This window comes from Liolophura sinensis, chromosome 6 (genome assembly GCF_032854445.1).
Source record: "Liolophura sinensis isolate JHLJ2023 chromosome 6, CUHK_Ljap_v2, whole genome shotgun sequence".
NCBI lineage: Eukaryota > Metazoa > Mollusca > Polyplacophora > Chitonida > Chitonidae > Liolophura > Liolophura sinensis.
The window spans coordinates 9,751,253-9,775,581 of NC_088300.1; the positions used below are offsets into that span (position 1 = coordinate 9,751,253).

The 24,329-nt window shown below is 41.7% G+C and overlaps 2 protein-coding genes across 3 annotated transcripts; one reads left to right on the forward strand and one right to left on the reverse strand.

Annotated features, from left to right (window-relative positions):
- Window positions 1–229: 229 nt before the first annotated feature.
- Window positions 230–12,841, reverse strand: LOC135466588 (beta-1,4-glucuronyltransferase 1-like). Its single transcript, XM_064744144.1, has 2 exons — window positions 10,633–12,841; window positions 230–2,345 (listed from the first exon to the last, which is right to left on the reverse strand). Exons 1-2 carry the CDS (start codon window positions 11,764–11,766, stop codon window positions 2,154–2,156), a joined length of 1,326 nt encoding a protein of 441 aa, XP_064600214.1. The 5' UTR covers window positions 11,767–12,841; the 3' UTR covers window positions 230–2,153.
- On the forward strand, window positions 10,547–23,507 carry LOC135466587 (sushi, von Willebrand factor type A, EGF and pentraxin domain-containing protein 1-like). 2 transcript variants are annotated; one of them, XM_064744143.1, is made up of 10 exons: window positions 10,547–10,598; window positions 13,321–13,431; window positions 14,230–14,433; window positions 14,941–15,156; window positions 15,673–15,834; window positions 16,385–16,570; window positions 17,564–17,770; window positions 19,023–19,229; window positions 19,988–20,659; window positions 21,024–23,507. In XM_064744143.1, the coding sequence occupies exons 2-10, from the start codon at window positions 13,365–13,367 to the stop codon at window positions 21,107–21,109; spliced, it is 2,007 nt and encodes a 668-aa protein (XP_064600213.1). In that variant the 5' UTR covers window positions 10,547–10,598; window positions 13,321–13,364; the 3' UTR covers window positions 21,110–23,507. The 2 variants fall into 2 exon arrangements, with proteins under 2 accessions (XP_064600213.1, XP_064600212.1); XM_064744142.1 differs by lacking the exon at window positions 10,547–10,598 and having other exon boundaries at window positions 12,880–13,431.
- Window positions 23,508–24,329: the final 822 nt, after the last annotated feature.

A 24,329-nucleotide genomic window follows, 5' to 3' on the forward strand; every position in this document is an offset into this window, starting at 1 on the left:
ATCAACTGCATGGTAATAAAAAGCCGTTTCAAGATTATTTCAAGATTGTCAGCAGTCTATGGTAATACCCCGATCTTACCTCAGCTGATCCCTACATAATGTCTAATATCTACTTAAAACAAAAGCAGACCTGTTCATAAAAAAAGGTTTTATTCGTGAGCATTACAAAACGTCACGAACAAAATCATATTTATTACACAAATATTCATATCACACAAATTAAGCATGTCTGACGAGTATAGTGCGTTGTCTTACAGCGTACAGTTATGGCTAAAACAGAGTATGCGATATCCCAACATTTTTTCTTTATAATGAATTCATATGAGTAAGGTGGCAAAGGTTTTGAGTGATCTCTTAAAATGACACGGAGAATTTGGCTTGATTTGAGAATACTGCTGAATATTGCAATATGTCTATTTGAAAAAGAGAGTTTAACAACACATTTTCGGCCCAAAGTTTAATCAGTTGTGTCGCCTCGTACACCTCCTACTGAGGAAATGTGACAAACGCTATAATACTAATTCGCACAACCATGTATGTTCCGTGAGTGTAATTAATTGATCTCAGCGCTCAGTGTGGTCACAGACGTGCGATACAATATACGGTCGAGAAAGTGCGACATCAATCAAGAATGCAGGGCAAAAGTTAAGCCTATATAGTTACAATCACAACCCGAGTGCTTTAGCGTGAAGCACGCGAATGAATGGTTTAAACAATGTTTCCCTCACACATGATTACGGTGCGGATAACACCTTTTTCCATTACAATATTTGGCACAATTTCTGGCTCTCCGAGACTCCAGTTCCAAAGTGACACGCCCTCTACAGGAGTTAACGAATGACTCCAGTAATGGTCATACTCTGGATGATTGTCTTTTCATAAACCTGACATCTGTGCTGCATGCGGGGTGAATTGGTCCAGATTTTCAGGAATGGCAAAGGGGAGGTTTAAAGGTCAAGGCAATACCAGGCTTAAACATTACCAAGTACACTCACACAGAATGGAAATCGCTAAAACGTTGAGGCAGTTTTGCCTAACATTTTCTGTGCTGTGAGGGGTATGTCTCCTCAGTTTCAGGTATTGTTCAGTGAAAGTCCAAAATCTTGGCACAAACGTACAAACCCAGCAAACGGATACTTAGCTGAGCTATGAGCTTTATCAGTCCTTTGTCCATGGTGTGGTCTGGGGGAAACGCCTGAGACGTCCATGCACAAAGACAGATAATGTTTTGGACGCGGTGCCAATCAGCCGCCATAGACCCGCCCGCGGTGATATCCTTTGCAGATGTCCCACCATCACTGCGTGTCCATTCATTAGGCCTTGAGACGCCGTGACTGCTTAACAAGCTATTAGCTGTTAACCCTCTCATTAGCTGGACCATTCAAGTCTGGACCAGCAGCCGTGAGTCTGAGCCGTCTCATCCAGTCGATACTTCCCCACTTCCGCTGGCCAAATTTACCGGTGCTAGGGCCAGTAAAACAGGTGATTGCCTAGGACCAGACAGTATACCCTTGAGCTTTACAAGAATTAACCAGCGCGTCGACAGGCGTCAAATTGACAGAGTCTCACCTCATCTCTTCTTCACTGTATCTGAACTAGCCGGAGATAAATACCATATCTTCTGCTTCCGACTTGTAATTTTATTTGGTTTGATCTTCCAGAACCCCCTGGCGGACTGAACGTAATCAAACACATCCCCTCGCATCTCTTAGACGTCAAACCAAAAAAAAAACCCCTTCTTCCTCACCAGCATGCCACAAATCTTCTCCATACGACAGAGATTTAATGTTCGTCAAGCAATCAGTTGGAGTAAAAACTGATGTCTTCAGATTTGGAATCCTTTGACCAACGGCGATTTGACCACGGCGAGGCTGGAATCGCGGCCATTCCTGATAATATCCGCCTCAGAAATACGTGAAGCCGTGTAAATTACGTGCCGATGAGAATTCGGAGCGCACTAATGTTCGAAAGAAAAATTTCATGACCTGACTGCACGATCTCTTTTTCACATATTAAATCCTGATGTCCTTGCTTTATTTCAACAGTAGCCTCCTCATGGTAGAAAAATTCTAAATGCTAAATGATCACCTGTCACAACCCTGTCCACCCAATGTTAAACCGAGCAGAGTTAACTCCTGCTAACTTCCAATGGCCTAGCATCGTCTATCAGAGTCCGGGTATTTTGTCTTCAGTTCTTCTTTAAACTGACGAAACAATACTCTGTTTTGCGCCTGCTCTTTATCTTTGGTTGGATGGAAAGTCTCTGGAGATTTGAATCCTCGGTGAATCAGAAAGGCATTGTTCAAGACGGCGAAAACATAACCTGCAGTGTGGAGTTCGCAAACCTGAAATAAAGCGAAAACAAAACATGAGCAATACTGAAAGATGAGCTTTCAACCTGTTAGCTTCCTCACAGGTTTGCCAAGTGATCGCGGGGCGAATGCAACCTATAATTCCACATTTTAATCTCTGACACATGTTAGAAGTTTTTTGTCATATTTCATAATATCATGCTTGTATTTATTGATTGTTGTTAAACGCCGTGCACAAGAATTTATCACTGTCAGGTTTATGGGTGGAGGAAACCCGAGTAGCCTAAGTAAACCACCCACTTTCGACACGTGCCCGACACTTCTCCTTAAAGCTACTAATGGATTCGAACTCGCGACCTTACTGATCAAGGATAGCCAGCGCTTTAACCGTCTCAGTCATCCGTAACTGTATTTTGTGTATAGTATATGTAAAATTAACTTTTCAATTCACATCTTATGAAGCTCCATTTGCGTTTTGTAAGTTTCCCTCAAATACAATTAAATGTTAGAGAATTTGTCTGTGTCACCCTTTTACCCTTTTTCCCTTTTTCTAACCAAACAGGGACCTAAAGTCAGTAGTCTTCATCACTGCTTCTGTAAGACGAGCGTAGTGTTTCACTACATTCAAACCTAAACTCTAGCCTATGAATAAGACGATCTTTAGCAAAGCGTAATTCAGAAACCACAAAAATAGTAAATCACATTACATAACAGTTACTCTCTGAAGCGACAAGATTCCTGCCTTCTTCCTCGGCAACCCCTATACATGGCAAACTACCTCGTGCAAGAGGAGAACTATAGTGCACAAAAACAAGAGAAGATGCAGTCTTGATGACTCCACTGCATTCTTGTCTTGTATTCTTGAATAGTATAGGGCGCAGTGACTCCGTCTGCACCCGACTGTCGGAGTCTATTTGTAAAAATGGTGTACAATGCGGATAAAAAAGTCTTTGTCCGGTTCAAAACATGCTTAAAATCGTTGCAACTGTCGAAAAACAAATTCGTCACATCTTAAGTAATGATAGCTCTATGGTCAGAATGCCTGGGCGGCACATGTACAGTGCAGAGGCAGCGTTTTTTCATCCCAGCTACTTAGGCCTGTTTGTGAGCACTTCTAACATATGGCACAAAACTATAACGAGGGTATATATCAAGTGTTACTTCTGACAACCATGTCCAGACAAAAAAACCTTCGAAGTCTGAAAAATATAGACGTACGAAGGGTACGTCGCTGATCCCACGAGGGGTAATTTCTCTTGGCTATTTTCTAATGACTTCGTGCTGGAATTAAGCTACATAAAATTTTGGATCAAAGGAAGTTATCAACACGGTTACTCCAGACAAGAGTAAGGTCAAAGCGCACAAAATCTACTGCGTTATTAACCAACTGGTGATAATAAAGAGGTTTTAGCATTAACTTGTGGTTTTTAAGTGAAAACACAAACCGATTTGCGACTGAAATTTCGCGACTGGTGTAGTAAAACGCCATATGAAGATGTTATAACTTGATCTTAGGAAAGACATTGTTGTCACAGTTGTATCTAATTCCACATAATCTAGGGATAGAAGTAGTATAAGACATTCCTTTTCAAGAAACATGATGCATTTCTGAACAGTTGCGACCAAAGTGCGACTGAGATATCTATACTTCCTCCCTTCTCCCAGTTTGATATTTGAATTGTATGCCATGCCCAGAATATCAACTGTCTTCCATGCATTAGTGAAAAACTGCTGTTAACTTATCTCTTGCATGTCACCAGCCTTATTTACTAATTATGTATTATTTCAGTATTGGTGTTTTTGGTTAATTTAGAAACAAGAGTTGCGATTATTGACTTGGAACACCCGTTTTATGTTTACTAGTGGTATAAGAATATCGGATTTGATACGTGCATCAGAATTTACCACAGGAAAAGTATTGAAAAAAAACAGCCTTAATGGCTTCCCATCTGGTTTTGTACACTTGTGCGAGGACACAAGAAACACCAAACATTGCCGTGCAGTCATGCTAATGTCTGACAAAACATTCGTCACATGACATGCAAAAACAGTGTCTAAAGACATTTTGGCGACGAGAGTAATGGCTTCAGCTGTATGCACATTAGTCAAACGTTGTAAAGGGCTTCATGATTATTCATAACAGACTGGCGTTCCTGTGGGAATAGCATATACTCAAACCTCAGCAGGACATGCACACGTGTTCGTTTCTGATCATGGCTTGTACAATCTGCAGTCGATCAGGCAACTTGACGTTCGCGTCGATATTGAGGCAACCTTCTTGGAGCGAAAACCATAAAGGGTTTTCAGATAAGGCGATATGCCACATCAGAATAAAACGACCGAGGCGTGCTGATCGCTCCGGGGAAGAACTTAGGGTAAATACCAATCCTGCCCATAACGCAATCAATGTAACCCGGGCACTTTTTCCCCCCCAGTCCGCATATGATGAGCTTCACATGTTTGCCAGGGGTTGGGGAGCTGAGCGGATTTAGGGAATGAACCTTAGCATTTCGATTTCCACGCTACCTCCGGGGCTATACTGGGAATAACTGGTTCTCCCCTACCCTTCAAACCCTCTTAGCTGCCCTTTTAAAATGTGCATATATCATTTAATCTGCTGGTGCCGGCTTTGATGCTGTCGTATGTCGTATGTCGTGTACATGGCCGTTGTCACACCAGAAGCAAGTGAAAAGCATAAACCACTGGGAAAGGTGGCGACTGGAAGGGCTGACGGTGTTACACCACAAACACACAAAAGCCCTTGGAGAAGACAATACTGCATAACTATGTTATGTTCACTGTGCCTGAGTGCTCTGAGGAGAATAATATACCTTCTGCTCACCAGTCGCAGATCAAGAAAAATTACCCGAGGTAATATGGAATTTCTCCATTTTTTCCTGAAATATTCGTTCATAAAAGATACATCAAACATCAGGTATGTGACCTCAAATCCCACATGTTTTGAATATAGACGGGAGCTATCTTAATTAGCCAGAGGCTGTTACTGACGTAGAGCAGCTATAACATGTGCTGGTTATGATGTATGCGCTAACATACGTCATATGACTCAAATACTGCGTTGTGATTTATAGCTACTATGCCTACATACTGCTTATCCATTACACAAGCCGCCGTAAATGAGGCGTATGAACAGGGATAAGTCTGTATCCGGGTTCTTCTGATGAAAATAAGTCCTGTGGAAGGCACCCAGCGGATCGCCTCTTGTGCAATTTAACATGAATGGACTCGTTAGGACGCTATTAGACAATATTAGCAGTTTACAGCGTCGAATCAAAATGAAGCAATCAGAGTAATGGATGGTCCAGTGAAGATAATCGACCAACGGTAAATGGAAAGTGTCAAATATTGTAACAAAACATTAATAACCAATTGAGTGTGATGGCGTATCCTTGTTTCTGTGAGGGTGGTGCGATGCCCCAGGGTACATAAAGCCGAGCGTCTCGTATGCACAGACAACCATTGAAGCTTACCCCTGTCCGAGAGCCTTCACCAGGCAAACAGAGAAGAAACAAAGCCATGAGAGACGGGGTAGTACTAAGATGCCTAACAACGCAAATGTAAAACAATTCAAGCGGCTTATGTGTTAGCCCGGAAAAAAACCCGGACGTGACATGATACATGTGAAAAGTAGCTTCTAGCATAATTACGGACATCTGGATATATCCAGCTCTCTACAGCGACATGTATACACTCGCTGATCAGTTCTACAGAAAACATGTGGCGGCGATGATCAAATTCCACCCGGGCCTCTGGACCCATCCGGTTAGAGTCCCAAGACGAATACAGAAAAGGTTTAAAACAGAGCTGCTGCAAACACGGATATTTTGTTCTTTAAAACACTGACATGATAGGCCAAAACTGGGGGGTACATTAGGAGAGGAAAATGAGACACGGTCTGGGGGCGCTGACCTGCCAAACACGGCTGGACTTGGGGCACGAATCACTTATCATGAGGTTTCTATATCCCACACATCAGCCTGGGAGCTTGGCCCGAGCAGCCGGCAACGTAAACAGTCGGCCATATCAATTATGGCGGCATATACAACATTTCCCAGCTGAACAAACCAGGGTTAAACCTTTTAAGTGGGTATACAGCACCGACTACTCTCCTCGTGTCATATCTACTGGTATAAACAAAATCTTGTTAAAACGATAAAAAGCTCAATCAATTCGCCTCAGCACATTTGTTTTGACACCATTCTGAGTCAGAGATTTGGCCAGCCTGCAGATACGAGACAGACATCACTGTTAAACACAAGGACTGACACCAATTTAATGAAGCAACATACACTTGGTCTCTTGGTTGGACAATAATGATCTTACTGAGATTGGTTGTTACTTTCATGACACTTGTTTTGATTCTTTTATTGCATTGTTCAGCCAAACCAAAAATACAGACATGCACCCTTTTAAAAACGGAAGTGCCAGTAAAAATTCGGGATTATTAACCTCCGATATTTCATCTCATATGTACGCACGGCAGTATAATTCTCATTGTGAAATATTTAGACACAAAGACTGGTGCTCTGAGGATTTCAGCCATCATGTTTATGTTTGGTCACGCTAAGCTGAAAGTGGACATAGGTTCTCTGATTCTCCGACACCGTTACGTACACGACCATCACTTAGACTGCCAATCATAACACAGACACTCATACAACATTTACACCACCTACAGATGTCACGCGGGCATTGGGAGCTCGTCACGACAGACCAGGAAGATCCACCCACCGTGGAACTATTTACTGATTCAGCATTCGTCCGCAAGTAAATTACCCACACAACATCCAACTAAATATTTAAACATGTCCAATGTGGAACTGTCTGGGAGATAGAAGCTTATTCTGGTTATATCTTTTAAACATGTCTGTATAAAGATATTAGGCCTATATGACCCGTTTACAGTTGCACACAGATGTACAGGGCCTATAATCGGGTTGTGTTACAGCTTCTGTCAATATACACAAAGAAATCACATCCCTACAAGTTCCATACTCACAATATCTAATCCATTAGCCTAAAAGCATTTTATAGCACAAGTATGGTTTGTCTATAAACTGAGTGGTGCCATGTTCCGCATTGATACTCAATAATAATTTCCAGATCAACATGCAAGTCTCACATTGTACCTCTCGATCATATTTCTACCACAATGATTTACTCCAGGCTTTCCCTGAACAGCCTTAAACCGCCATAATATAAATAGCAAATATTAAGCATGGATTTGAAGGGTAAAATAAGTAAACGAACTCATCCATGGGTTTTCCATTTCTTCGTCACCATGCACCGATTTCCAAGGAATAATACTACAAATAAATAACTACGGATAAAACAAGCTATACCGTAAACAATGACACTATAGTGATTAAACTAATAAAACGTGAAAGTCTGGGGGAAAGATTGGGGGACGCTTGCCGCACAGGCCGGTAGTTTACCCAAGACACCCAAATCTTGTAAACCATCAATGATTCGAAAAATTTAAGTTTTTTTTTGGAGATAAGTGCCAAAGACCTACCAAATAGAGGAATAAATAACTTTATTTACCTTATACGAAATTCCCCTAAACCCGACCGTAATAGACATGCCTATGCACGATCCCTGATTGTCTGTAAGTGACAGGACGGGCTCAGCTCGATTCCAACTGACGCCAATCGAACCGATCTGTAGCAACAATAACTTCTCGGTACAAGGATGTCACACTGACTTTATCCTCTCACAGCCCCTTAATACATGTAGTGTTGTCATCGTTATTTCTGAGTGGATGTTTACCAGATGTTTCATCTGAACTTGAAAGCTTCAGCACTTCGAATTTGACCATTATATTATTAAAGCTCTGTAGGCCTAAAGCGAGGTGAGTAGTGCCAAATGTGCACATGCACAGCTTGTAATCTGCGTCTTGAGGTCGATAGGCCTATACCGTTGTTCAACATGCAAACTGAGGAAGCCGTGGCGTAACCTTCACACGTTGACACCCAAATCCCCGTGGCACTTAAAAGTGCTGTTTCAGGTTCAATATAGCCATTAGCCTGCACTCATACGAGTATACGCAGTTGATCACCAACTGTATATGTAATTTTATTTTCTTTTGAATATTGTTAAAAAGGTAAGTTTTCACACATACACTATATGCCATTCAATTTTATGGGCGGATGAAACGGGAGGGTATGGGGGTAAAGCACCCACCTTTAGCAAGTTACTGACGAACTTTCTCACGAATGATTTACAGATATATACTCCATATTGATACTGACGGTGATACAATCGTCACCGATGCTTATTAAGTCACCACGAAAAGCGGCGAATCTACTAATACCCTACACACGGCTGGGACTGAACCCAGACTTCGTGTGTCCTCACGACTTAACAACAAGCGTCCTATAACCACACGACCCGCTCTACTGGCATGGTTACAATACAAGAACTACAAACCATATGGGTTGAATAAAGGCATGAATTATATAAAAATTCTAAAACCTGGAGCTCAGGTACCTTATTTCATGGCCGATTTATAGATGAAACCTGCCAATGTGGCTTCAGTATTATAGTGCAAAACACCAATCCTTCAGCCTTTCATACATTTACACGCTTTATATGCAGTGCTATACAGAATAAAGCCGAAAAAGTGTAACGTTTGAGAGGCTCAGAACATAGCCTTCACAGTAAAAGCAAAGCTGTATTTTTGTTGTTGTTTTTTTTGGCTCAATTTACCTGGGCCCATAAAACTGCCCACAAAGCCTTTTCATGCTCGAAGAAGTTCGAGTTAACTGTATTTAGAGCAATATTGATTGACCACTACCGCCTCTACCATGCATGGCTTAATACAAGCTCCGAGTGCCATATATTATTGTGCTCCGAATTAGAATCATGTATCAGCCAATCAGAACCCCACATCAGTGAATTAGAACCAAGCAGATAAATAGCGTCCTTCTGTTCGTCCGTCTGTCCGCGGCGTCAGTGGAACTAAACCTGATGTCAAGAGATATGGTCAAGGTGACCATCATGCATACATACTGGATGAATCAGGCTCTTGGCTAGATGGCTGGAGATGTCGTGTGGACATGCATCTGCCATGCCTGATTAGCGCACATTTGGTATTCATTACCCCAAATATGCGTGAATGGGCTTAATGTATCATTACCAGCATGCTGGTTTATTGTTGTTCAAAACTAACCGTGTCGGCATGGTAGTTACGAACTCCTGTACCGTAATACGAGTCTTTGACATTTCTCACAAGAAATCTATCCAGACCTGTCTATGCTAAATGCGCATCCGTTGATTCTGTCTTTCTATCATGAACAACGAGATGGGATCCAGGCCAGGTGTCATATAAGTTTATAAGAATAAGAATATTTCACTTATACGACAGCGACCAGCATAATGGTGGGAGGAAACCGGGCAGAACCCGGTGAAAACCCACGACCATCCGCATGTTGCTGGAAAACCTTCCCACGTGCGACCGGAGAGGAAACCAGCCTGAGCTGGACTTGAACTCGCAGCGACCGCATTGGTGAGAGGCTCCTGGGTCACTACGTTGCCCTAGAGCGCTAACCAACTGAGCCACGCTGGCCCCCGTCATAAAAGTGATATGATTTTCTGTAAGAATTCTGTTGGAATATGTTTTGTGAAATAGGGTAGTGATGGCGGTACTATTGGAGTGAATCCTCAGTTCATTGACCAGCCAAGTCAGCCCTGCCTTACGCTTCGATACATGCCACACAAAGTAAACTTTTGTTTTCATTCGCGATCCACGTAATACTGATCGAGCTGTATTTCTGAAGCATGAACGATAAAATACCCAAAGAAGCGGATTCAATACCACATGCATGCGGTGAAGGATGCCCTGGTGAAGCTATGTTCACTAAGCTGAAATCCAATCTAAATACTCTATTCAGCTTGGGGCTATGGTGAGCTTTGTGTAACTTACAACACCTGCATGATAATGTCTGTCAGATATATTATTGTATATATTTTGTTCACAATTAAACGCCACTATAAAATATTGTTATCAATACGCGCTGTATCTGTTCGTCAAATCATAACAAAGCAACAAATAAATGACTTACATCAAACAAATATGCACAATCCCTTTTTACGTCATAACAGGGACAGGACTACTCACATACATTTATGTCTCGTTTGTTGTGTTTTTGTCTATGTGCCATGACGACGTGTAGAAATTTGCGTCCATGATCAAGCAGACCAATGGGACAATACCGTCGTTCAGGCAGGCAATGATCACACATGCTGAGATTAGGGGAATTAGAGGTACTTCAATACTTACAATACCATCAATACTAACCTGACTGATTCTGTTAAAACCGTACTGTTTAAATCTCTCGTCGTAAGGTGGTAAATTTCGCTTCGTGATGTAAAACGGCTCCCAAGGATCCTTCCAATACACGTAATATGACACCTGCAAAGGGGAATCCCCCGCGGAAGCGTCGCTTTTCCAGCGTTCGTAGTTCGTGTGACGCTGACATTTCCAGCACACCTCAGAATAGAACGGTCGCGCTGTCTTACCTCGCCACGCGCTCAGAAGCTCCGACTTCGTGTGGGGAACTGACGCTTTTGCTTCCACTTCGAACACGGGCAAAACGAACGCCGTGGGCTCACTCTCAGAGTCATTGGAGGCTGTAAACTTTTGTATAAAATTATAAAAATCCTTCCGTAATGAACCGCTGGGCAGTATGTCAATGTCCAGCATTAGCACGTAAGATGTTAGTGTGTATTTATTGGCTAAGTTTCGCAATAAATTATGAGGGTATTTTAGACCACTTATGGCATAGTTTTTCTCCGTCACTGATGGAATGCTCGCCACATCATGCTCGCACAAACCTTGCGATGATAAGTGAGAGAAGTTAAAGTTTTTAGGCGGATAACTCAATGGATATACCAGATGAAATGTGACATATTTTTTAACATGTTCATCACACAGATGAAGGTAAGCCATTGTTAGTAAACAGTTGGATATGTCTTGTCCAAAAGTAAACACAGACACGGAGACGGGGCCTTGCCATACCCGTGCCAATTCGCTAAGGTGATGAAGGTTTTGACTAGACGACTGCGTCACCACGGACACGTCAAACCCGTTAGTATCTACATTAAAATATTGCAGTTTATCTCGTACGTCACTCACTATATTGGTATCGTCTGTATCTCCTGCCTTTAAAAAGTTGTCCAAGACTTGGTATTCGCCGCTATGGTCTAAAACATGGGTATCCTCTAGTTTTTTCCTCATGCGAATCCAGGCGTTTCTGGTTCGTGTTTCTTGATGAAACCTCTGTCCCACTAGTCTTTCATGTTTATAAACAGTTCCTTTGGCCTCTAACCTGGACAACAGGGACATATGCAGCAGCTGTAGTAATATCAACAGCACCACAAGAATGACGATGATGCGCACCAGGCTCACGCCGTGAAAGCGACAACGCAGCATGCTGACTGCAGCTATGTGTGTACCTCCGGAGTAGCGGGTAGAGAGTGAACAAGTGTGGCAGCGACCTGCCAGCACCAATCATAGACTACACTGGGAATTTCCAATACAACTGATCATCACAGCTCTTGTCTTCTCATTCGCTCAGTGTTTGAACACTGTAGAGGCATACAGCTGGCGTCAGTCCCATTGGCACGCCCGATGCGCTCACTCCTTCACCGCTCCACCGAGAGCTAATACCCTTTTATTGACTGTCTAAACCAATGTATGTTCAATCTTTGCTGGTAAGCCTCTTCCTTTGGATTGCAAGAGGTTCCATCGACGGGAGGTATAAACTGGCTTTGTCTTCACTCATCACCCGGTTTCAATTATTAAATGCCTACACCTGTTCTCCATTGCGGCCAGATCGAAACACAACCGTCGAGAGCGCCAAGGGAATGCGATAGCTCTGCGGAAAAGTTCAATCAATACGCAACTTTCTTTGCACAATTCTGAATGTCAATCACCAAAGTGAGTATTCAGTATTTACAGGTGCACAATGCCTCCATAATATTAGTGGAGCTCGATGCTTTATACCACGGCCTACCACGAGAATCGTCAAAATGCGGATATCAACAAACAGACGAGTTTGCACTTGGTGGCTTTAGGCCTACACATCGCCACGACGTGAAGCTGCGTGCATGTAGGCCTATTTTGTCTAATACAGCATGCCGACAAAAAGGTTGACAAATTAATTCTGTACAGCATACAAGCGGTTCTCTTATTACAAGACCAGATCCTAGAATATGGTGTTTAGCTACACACTCGATCCGCCCCGTCAGACGAGCCCGTCAGTAAGGAAGCATCAGTGCACGGCCATTTGGGACATCGCCTAACGTCTCTCCGCCCGGCCAGACGGGCTCAGCCCAGGCCAAATCGAAAGCACCTGTTCGATAGGCCACGGTACTATGCCAACTTCAAAATACTCAGCAGGTCAAAATTGAAGTAAGTCCAGTTCTATGCATCGACAGCAAATGAATGTGAAACTCACTTCTTCAACTTACTATGTTACCGCAAGCTAGGATTCCGTTCCCCAAGTCTCAATGATGGCTGCGCCGAGCGGGTCATACTGCGTGTACTAACAAAAACAAACCACGATGTGATCTGCTTCCTGTACATGCGCACTTGCTCGCGGCTTTGTCAGTCAACTTCCGCCTGCCGAAAACTCGGAATTAAATATGGCGTAGAGCGAAGTTGCTGTGTTCTGCAATTTCACTTATTTATGAATATGCTGTGATAAAACAAGAAAAAAATTAACCCATCACTGAGATTTTGAACACATATAAATCCCACGGAAGACTTGGCGTATTTGGCATTCCGGCAGATGGGAGCACTGGGGAGAAATCCGGAAGTATTTGTTTAACGATTGGTCGACTACCATTTGCACTTTCGGTAAAGCTAAGTACGATGACGACACTTAAAAATATTTCCTGAGGACGAGTGTCATATTTATCTCTGAAGCAGCAGGAACGTATATATATATAATTGAATTTCATGGAAATATCTGCCGAAATCCAGAGTGAAAGGACTTAAGACTGGAATTGCCCCAGACTGACCGAGTGATGGATTTATCAAATGTTATGTCAGTTTTGCTGAGCTTTGAGCTAGGATTGCTTCTCTTCACTCAAGGTTTGTAACTAATAGGTTGGGTTGAAGTGTATTGTACACACAATAAAACTACTTCGGGTAGAATGTCTTAGCTCACGACAATAATAATAAGACTTTGTTTGATGGGTGTACTTACTTTATTCTTGTGAACATCGTTGATAAAATATAAGTGCTGCTTAATAAAGATGATACAGAGATAGTACAGCTCTGTTGTTACACTTTTAGCAGCTAATAATAATAATGATATTTGTAATATTATGTAAATACATAGCGGCACCAAAAGTCTGTCTTCTATTATAACAATGATTGAATTAACTTTGACAATTAATATAAGGGTGTACACAGACCTGCAGACACAAGTATCAACTACTGAGGCAGTTGTAGAACTATTTCGAAACATTCTGAAAGGCGAAATGAATTTACTATTGAAACACATGTGTTTGTGGAAGATTGCCTTGGATGATTTATCATTCTAAAGCCCCACAAAAGAGAATTAGTAACGTGGAATTTATATGTTTTATATACTTAACATGTGGATATGCCCCAATCATCTTGCTGAGTGTGGCTGTCTTGTTGTCATCGTTAATAATTTGCTTTTTAAGCTATGTGTACTGTACCAATGAACATTCGTGCAATTCATTTCATGTAAATGCATTGTACAAGAGTGTTTTGTATTACACCAAAATGAAAGAAAAAAAAAAAGTGTTGTGTGACAAAGGCACTTTCTCTTAGTGATATTCATTCATAATTTGCCGAAGTCTTACACAATAAAGTTACAGAGATTTTATGCCCTTCCAATTCTTCCCCATCATGTTCCAGTGATTGGACGGCTGGATGCCGTTTGCACACTGCCAAACATTCTCCATGGAAAGGTGCTTGGTCAGACTCCAGTACATGTTGAAGACGAGAGAGAGATAGTCTGTGACAGTGGCTACAAGCTGTCAGGCAGTCCATACATTACCTGTAAATCTGATGGTTCATGGGCAGCAACGTATGGCAGTCCCAGCATTCCAGAGTGTATAGGTAAGTCAGAACTGTAGACTGGTTTCTGATTCTGTTTCTGATCTTTGAGTTTCAGGCCATTTTGTCCACGCTGGGCAAAGCATGACCATTATTGTACTGATTCAAACTTACAACCAAGGGGTATTTATTGTACGTTTTGCATGTTTATTTTTTTTCTTTGGCCAGTGTTGAGCCAAGGTAAGGGAGTACAGCTTCTGTCTTCTTGAAACAGCTCAAGCAGTCCACAGAATCTGTGACGAAAAAATGATTGATGTATGTGGTCTTGTGAAAGAAAGTTTGATAGTTCGTAAAGTGCAGTGGTCTCCGTCCTGTGCTTGCCTTGTAGTAAAACCGACCAACTGTTGTTTGTGCAGCAAAAGTATTACATAATTAAATGATACTACGCTTTGGCAAATGATTTGTTGTTCAGCATCTCCCATGATGACGAGTGGACTAATAACTGCAGATGTACCCCAAAATTGTTTGAAAAGACTGTGAAAGTTGTATCAAGGACTATGCCTGTTTCAGAGTTGGAGAGCAGTTTCAAATGTTCCCTGCCAGATATTCCTCATGGCAAAGCATTCAACCCTGACCGTGAATCATTACCTGTGGGTGTGAGATGGACAGAAGCAGAGGTAGTCTGTGACACTGGATTTAAACTCAAGGGGACTCAGTTTATTGTATGTAAGGATGGAACCTGGTCTGCAGCTTATGGCTCCAATGATGACTTCCCCATGTGTGTCCGTAAGTGCCTACTGTACAGTCTGTCTACATGAAGGATGGGCGAAGTGGTTTCTACCTATAATATGAATGAGTTTAGCTATCATTTCAAAATGCTTGAGCACAGATTATGCCGTAATTGAAAAGCTCACTTTCTGGGTGAAAATCACATGTAGAAAGTTTTGTCCTTTTGTTGTGGAAGGTTTGTATTATGCATTCAGGCTTTCTCCATCCATGAAATTTGTGTATAAAATGAAATAATCTTGACTAAACTCCAGTGTATCAGTCATACTGTCAATCAATCCAGCTGTGTCTACACATAAAATCCTATTAACTTAAGTGCCAAAATTTTCTGTACACATAATTATAAATCGTTCAGATAAGTAGAAAGACATTTCTGAATTCACACACTCAGGAGGTCCCCTGAAGTCCCCAGGTGGCTGCTCTGTGTACATTTCCATTCATTAGGGTATTCATTGATTGTCTGTAATTCATTTTTGAGTACATCTCATCACTGATTTGAATTGTTCTTATTGACAGGTAAGACATGTCTGCGAGTGTCTCACATAGAGAATGCTGAAGTGGAGTACAGGGACCTGAAGGCAGAGATCCGCTGTAACCCAGGCTATCGTATGACCATGAATTCCCCAGCCATTCTCACCTGCTCCAATGGCCAGTGGTTAGGGCCAGTCCCTAGCTGTGGTATGTCATCATACAAAATGTCCAGTGATATAACAACTTAATTGGAATTATTGCTTTTTAAAAAAAATGCTCAGGAATTACTGCTTTATATGAGACACTAGATAGGTTTTAATTACCTATGTAAGCATGGTTCACCATAGTGTAGATACAAGTTGTGCTGATGAAGAACTAGATGCTCCGCTATGTGTTAGAATCAAGTCAATATTCTGTGCTATGAAGCAAGTGAATCATATGATAAATTGACCCATTACTTAATTATGTCAGTGATGGTCAGTGAAAAATTAGTTCATAACTGCTTGTGAGACTAATATAATAATTGTTCGCTGCTGTGAGGGAAATAAAGATATCAAACTAACATAGAGACTGATTCTCCTTTTCCTGTAATATACATAGCAAGCCTATGTAAAATAAAATGTAAAGTCAATGCAGTATTTCTCACCCATTGATTTACCATAGGTATGAACGTAATGATGTTGTGAAATTGGCATGTATATGTGGTGAAATCAGGCAGACCTCTGATTCATATGTTTTCTCTTCTTGTCCCTGCCAGTCTTGTTAAAACCCTGCCCTCAGCCTCCGCAGATTCCATTTGCCAATGTTCAGTATTACAAGGCTAACCCTGTGGACGGATCAAAGGTCACATATCACTGTCATAGCGGGTACACCATGGATAACCAGGGCCTAGCAGAACTCACCTGTGTCAATGGAGAGTGGCCTGGCAAACTGCCCACCTGTAGTAAGTGTTGTTGTATGAAATGCTGATTGTTTTACTCATAACCGTCAGGGGTGTTGGTGAGGAAGATACTGAAGTGACCTTGTCTGGTTATGAATGGATTTTGGGACACTTTGACAGCAATGTGTATGACTCCCAGCTGCTGGTATAGGAAGTGCAAGTTTAATCCTGAACTTGGACAGGGAATTTCTAGATTCTCCTGTGGTCATACTGACAATAAATAGGTCCATTTGGGCAGTCTTACATTTGTGGAGACCACTTGTTTTCCAAAAACAGGATGTGAAGGCTGACTGGACACATGGGAAAGTTTGTCTGTAACTTACCAAAAGTTGATGGTTCACCCATGGGTACATTACCTTCGCCGATTTGACAACCACCAGTGGCAGCTGTATTGGTCACTGGTTTACAGTGTGATGTCCTTATGTTCAGACTGTTGAGTGAGTTGAGATTCTACAACAAGTGCACCAATGTAAGACTTGTGTGACGGCAGTGGCGCCACTGTTCTCCTCCAGTCGCCAAGGAAACAACACGTTAGTGACCATTACCTTCTCCAGTAGACTCTGGAGAGCGAATGGAACACACCATTGTGATACCAGTTTTCCAAACAGTTAAAATTGATCACCATCACATAAATGAAACCTTTTTGAATGTTCTGTTTCTAAACAGCAGACAAAAAAAATAAACGAATTTTATATATGGAGATTTTATTGGCTGACCTAAGGAATATTGGAGCCTGTAAATGTAAGAATTAAGATAATGCTGTAGTTAGCTGTACATGTAGCTTATGTAAAAATGAATATAATGACAGTTTATTAGGCCCTTGACCTTCTATTCTTGATTCATCTGTTTGAATCCAGCTATTGAGACTTTGAAGGCCAGTGCTCTCGACTCAGATCTCCACTGACCACTGTGATATAGCTGAATAATTTGCAAAGTACGACACTAAGCAAGTCAAGTAAATAGAAATAAAATGTAAAGATAACATATCTGTTTCAGCCATCACAATACAGTGTGAGCAGCCCGAATCCATCCCCAATGGTCACTGGTCCCGGGTGGGTGGGGATGAGCTGTACGTGTATGAAGTCAACTCTAAGGTGCAGTACGAGTGTAATGAAGGGTTTCGTGTGCTAGGACAGAGTCTGATGTGGTGTAAAGAAGACAAGACCTGGTCTCACATACCTCCCCAGTGTATAGCCCAGACAGGTGAGTTTAGTACACCTGGCCTTCCATACTTCCCCAGTGTATAGCCCAGACAGGTGAGTTTAGTACATCTGGCCTCCCATACTTTCCAAGTGTATAGCCCAGACAGATGAGTTTAATACACCTGGCCTCACATACCTCCCCAGTGTATAGCCCAGACAGGTGAGTTTAGTACACCTGGCCTCCCATACTTCCCCAGTGTATAGCCAAAGACAGGTGAGTTTAGTACACCTGGTCTCCCATACTTCCCCTGTGTATAGCCTAGACAGGTGAGTTTAGTACACCTGGCCTCCCATACTTCCCCAGTGTATAGCCAAAGACAGGTGAGTTTAGTACACCTGGTCTCCCATACTTCCCAAATGTATAGCCCAGACAGATGAGTTTAATACACCTTTTCTCACATACCTCCCCAGTGTATAACCCAGACAGGTGAGATTGATACATCTGGTCTCACATACCTCCCCATTGTATAACCCAGACAGGTGAGTTTAGTACACACTGGTCTCTCATACTTCCAAAGTGTACAGCCCAAATAAGTGAGTCTAACATACCTCTGTAGTGTATAGCCCAGCGGCCACATCAAAGCTGGAATACCCGTTATCAAGCCCGGGGTGGGTGAAAATATGGTACTTGTTGCTGCCGTTCAGCACTGAGAGGTTAGAGCAAGGAAACAGAACTGGTTGGTCTGGTGTCAGCATAATGTGACTGGGTGGGGTGTCATATCTGGTGCCTTCAGCATGATACTTCAGTGGTGGCAGCACTTTGGTTGAATCGATTCACCCTGCAACAAGAAGACATAGTGTATGTACACACACCTAAAAACTCCTTGTCGTTTGACTGAAAAGTTTGTTAAGTATGACGTTAAACCTCAGGCATTACTGCTATACATATATAGCCCTGACAAGTGAATTTAATACACCTTGTCTCATACCTCCCCAGTGTGTATGTTGCTAATGTTTTATACACCTGGTCTCACATGCCTCACCAGTGTGTCTCCCAGTCAGTTCAATTTCTTGTATTTCTGTCATAGATTCAGTTTTTCAATTTGTGAGATGTTTATTAATTTTGGCTATAGGTCCAGTTTTTGAATGGTCAAAATTTTGCAATCTAATATTCATTTCTGTGTACTCTTGTGTTTGAGACAGTGCTGTTTTGGGATGAGAACTGCACACTGTATCTGTTACAGAAAAATCCTTGTACTGCTCCATTTGTTGAGAACTGCACACTGTTGTAACCACAGCTGTATCTGTTACAGATGAGTCTATGTACTGCTCCTCACCCCCTGACTTGCCTGACGGGCAGTGTACATGTGAGGGTCATGACCAGAACTACTGCGAGCCCTTCACTCCCGGGATGCGTTGGCTGTGTCACTGTGGTGAGGGCTACGCTCTGGAGGGTGCTGAAGCCCTCACCTGTACCTCCAGTGGTCATTGGAACCATGACATGCCAAACTGCATACCAGGTAATCATGACATGCCAAACTGCATGCCAGGTAATCATTGCCTGCCAAACTGCATACAAGATAAACAATGACATGCCAAATTGCATACCACGTAACCATGACATGCTCAACCGCATACCACGTAACCATGACATGCCAAACTGCACAGCAGTTAACTAGGACATGACAAACTGCATACTTGGCAAACCATGACATGCAAGGCTGCTTAGCATTGAAACCATGACATACCAAACTTAATATCAGGTAATCATGAAATGCCAAACTGTGTAATAGGTGACCATGACATGCCAGACTGCATGTGTGGTAATCATGACATGCGAAACTTCATACGAGATAACCATGATAAGCGAAACTGCCAGCCAGGTAACCATGATGTGAAATATTGCATGCCAGGTAACCATGACACCAAACTGCATTCCACGTAACCATACCAGGTAACCGTGGCATGCTTAACAGCATATCTGGTAACATCAGCAATATTAACATTGGAAGCAAGGCATCATTCAAGCTTGTAAAGTTATATCTTTGTAAAGTTGATGTATTTTACATGTACCTCAATAAAGCACAAGTACATGTAGCATGCTCATAAGCTGTGCTCTGATCATTGGATTTGTTGATTGCTACAGTTGTATGAATTAACAGGTCATTTTCATTTGACAGTGTATTATATCAAACTTGTCAGAGGCACACAGGCTTACATTTTCTTTGTTGTCATAATGACGTCGTACAGTGGTAAATTTATCATTTTGTGATTTCAGTGTCTAACCAGATCAGTGCTGGATCAGACCTCACCACCCCTGACAGCTCTCATATCAGTACCCTGGCCATTGTGGTTGCTACGGCCTGCAGTGTTCTGGGCGTCCTACTGCTTGTTATGGTGGCCGTAATATTCCGTCGTCACAAGCCACGCCCTCGTCTGTACCACACCACTCCTGCCCCACCCCCTTATACCCGTGTACACAGCAACTCTGTGGATGAGCATGACCGTGTGGCGCTAATAGCCTATGCGGAAGGGCGCCAAGTCGCCCTGCCTTCTTACGATGAAGCAACACGAGGTAACCAGCGTGGGCAGGCCTCTCCCGGTTATGGCACCACAGTTGGTGTGGTCAGTGAGGTAGGATCACATGGCCAGCAGTACAGGCCACTGCCCCCTGTACCCTCCGCCCTGCGGGGCAACCACCAACCTAACCCTCCTGCTAACACAGACCACAGTAACAGGCACTCAACGGCCACAACCAGCACAGTGCACAACAGGGATGGCTTCCCTGAGGTGTTTGGTTCTCTCGACACTGTCAACGTTAGTATTAGTGATGCCTCCACAGCAGGTACTATGGAAACAGTGGACAGTGGGGCTTCTAACCCATCTCTGGCTTCACGGCGAGCGAATGCTGGCAGCCTGGGATCTTCCAACGGTAGCCTGGCCAATGATGGTAAGTCGTTTTCATTCAATGTGACAACTGTCATACATGATTCTTGACTCTCACCAGTCAAAGTGTCTAATACACAACTCTCACTTTGTCTCTGTTAGGGAGTTGGTGAGGTGCCGGACAGCTTCAATAGCATTTAACCTCCTTAATTTCCTTGCTTATTTGTTCCTAAATAAGTACCATTCAATAATGTACTTTTTACCTGAATGTTCTTAAAAGATCCTTTAGTTGTTTTCACCTGTTCTTATCAAACTTTTTAGATTTTACTAAGAGGCTTTCTAAGACATTTACCACAACTTTGCTACATGACATGACATTGGAGGTGTGTTCAGGATGGGCTTTTGAGTTTGCACCCCATTATTTGCAGATGCCCCCTTGCTAGAGACCAGTCATGATGGTCGTATCATGAGTACTAGCTCAGAGCCACTCCCAGAGGAAGATAAAGAAGAGTGAAAATAGGCCTGTCAAAAAGTTGGAGCTGAACTAGCCAAACCTGTCATCTTGTTGATGACAAAACATGTCATCATGGTGACAAAGCCTGTCATCATGGTGATGAACCTAAGAACAACAGCCTGTCTTAATCTTGATGGTGGTGATGAAGTCCTGGTGGTAATGACTCCTGTGTGGTGACAGTCTGTGTATATATGTAAACGTGTGGAATGTTAATATCTTACAAGAATAGTACTGTATAGTGTACAAGCATTTTCAGAACTGAAAGTGAAAGTTGGGAGGGTCATGGCATAGTGTTATGTGAGACATGTGGACTGTAAATGTGCTGTATAATCTCTCACTGTAAAGTATAATGTTGAAACATGTGAAAATATCTTCCACAGTTGACAAAAAAATCTACATATGTGTAAAGCGCGGGATGTTTTGTTATACACAACACCTCGCCAAGTCAACACTTTTTTTTCTCTGCAGCATGGTATTTCTGCTTTTAGATATTTGTGGATAAACAATTGGTTATCATTTTGTCTAAGTATTCTATACATGACAATTGGTGACTGACAAATTGGGAGTATATTTTAAATACGCTGGATTAGGTTAATCCCAGATGCAGAAATGGCAAGTTTGACCTTATCATCAACATAGAATTGTTTACAAGAAAACTTGTCATTGTTAAACGTAACCAGGGCATGTGTTTCCATTGTCAGTTTACATTACATAATTGTTACTTTTTTTTCTATCTTATTTTATGTGTTTGTTGTTCTATTTCCTACTTTTTGCACCTGTCTAGTTTCATATGCACCATTTACTCAGTTACCTATACATTTGTTAAACTCTTTCTCAATCTCCATACATGTTTTTTGCCGCCATAAGACAAAGGGAGTTAACTCTACCTGTGCCAGAAAGAACAGTCATATATTTAGTGCTGATTTTATGAATGTTGGAATGATTATTCATTGTTATTGCTTTAAATATATCATAGTGCATATACTGTTCTTTACTACTTTAGAGCTGCGTTGGACAGTGGTGAACCAGATTTTCCCTGTCTATACCCTTGTTTTGTAACAAGTTGCTAAATTAGGATGCCATGTATATATGTACAGTATCAAAACTTGACCAAGAATCAAAATGAATTACAAATAGTTGCATGACACATTTACAGAATTTAATTTGGCAGTAGAACGAAATATTGTTTTGAAGTCTTATGAAAGTAAAAACTGGTGTCATGAAAGGAGGTTATCCCTGCACATTTTTGTATCATTTTTTTGGTTAATTTCTGTGTTCAAACTGAAATCTGGATTCTTTCCTAGATAAAAAAACAAAACAAAAGAAATTTTGTAGTATTGGAGGTGATTTTTAATCATGCTTTATTATACATGAAGCGTTTTCAGATGCATCAATGTTTATATGATGGTTGTGAGGTGTTGATTATTTGGTTATTTGTGAAGTGTGTGATACTGTGTAATAATCAGTGAAATTGTCTGCACCATTTTTATACTTTGGTCAAAATAATTTGAAGAGGAACTGTTGTTGGAGAGCTGCTTGTACTTCAGTGCCCTGAATTTGTTAAATACCCGAAATTCTTTTTACATAGACCTTAACTTTAATAACTTCTGGCTGAAATGTCTTCACTTCACATATAATTTTTAATTAAATTTAATAATAATCACTGGTACAGTTTTATTCTAGCCCCAGTTTATACAAGAATCCCAAATTTCACACTCATGATGAAGGCAGGATATAATTACAATTGGAATTTCATATTGAAGTCAATTTTATCTTGCTGAAGTTAACCCCACTCCTGAAGGGTTTTATTTTGATATGTTTGCTTCAGTTGTCATCTTTATAATTTGGGTTAATATTTACAATGAAATTTAGAATTTATCATGTTTATGAAACCAGATCTGTATTATCTGAATATTAACGTAACAGTTTTAGCAAGTTATTAACATTTATTAGAATGTGGATATAGGCTTGCCTAACTCATTATATTGTCCAGTGTGAATGCTTATGGACAAAGTCATGTATGTTAACCATTCCAAGATGTGACTCGATAGCCGTTTTATAGAGATATTTATAAGAAAAATCAGAGTAACTGTCATTCTTTGCCACATGTCCACCTTCTCGTCTATTCTGTGTTAGTTACAAGAGCTGGTTCCTTCTGCTGCCGATCAACCAGGGTTTTAGCTACGTACTAAAACCAAGCATGTAGTGTTACAATATGTATTTTATGTTGATGCCAACGTCTATTTTCTTAATCGTTTCCATTGCTTTCTCATTTGGTCATAAAAGATTGGCATTTTAGATTCAAATTGTTTTTACTGTGGCACTCCGAATATTTAACACATCCCACGCATTGTCTTAAAAAAGCTAGCCCAGTTTGAATAAAGTTTAAATTATGGCCATGTTATACAAGGTCTTGCGTGATGATTTCCTATCAACGTCTTTCTGCTGAACTCCACCAGCCTTACTGCGAGTCAGCACTAAGCTACACTTTACTATTGTTTTTATTCTTCACCCGTGGTAGTTAGTAGAGGGAGTACCGCAGCTTCCCGTCCGTCCGGCTCTCTGTCTGCTAAGATAACCTTGTTTACCCCCGTCATACAAAAAATGACATTGTTTCCGAAACGGTTTAACCTTATGTTGGAGGAGGAGAAAACATAGTCATCATCAGAACTTGTCGAATACCTCTTCGAGTGACGTGCACTTTTAACTACTTTGACAAGCAGGGCTATAGTCGTTGCATCCTGATGGCATTTGCATGATCGAGCCGTTAAGAGTGTTTCGTGCTTTTGGTTATATCTGGTTGTTTTTTTCAATTGTTTAAGCAGAGTGGGCCCTGGAGCTGCGGTTAAGATGGTTCTGTTTCGATTGTTCGGACACGCTATGTGTCCTAATGGTTAGTACATCCGTCTCGAAGGATCAAACCCGGGTCAGGTCATACCAAAGACTTAAAAAATGGTACTTGTTGCTGCTTCGATTGGCGCTCGCCAGAGCAAGGGAATGAGACTGGCCTGAAGTCGTGTCTAACCGGTTGAAGCCTTTGTAACATGTCTCCCACCACCATGGTGTGCATGTGTGTACATCAGACGTGAGCAAGCTCAGTACTAACTTGTCAAAAGTCGGTGATTTTCTCAGATCACCGTCTTTCTTCCCCCACAAAACGGACCGCCATCGTACGACTGTAAAATTCATGAGCATACATGGATATCGATAAATAAATATC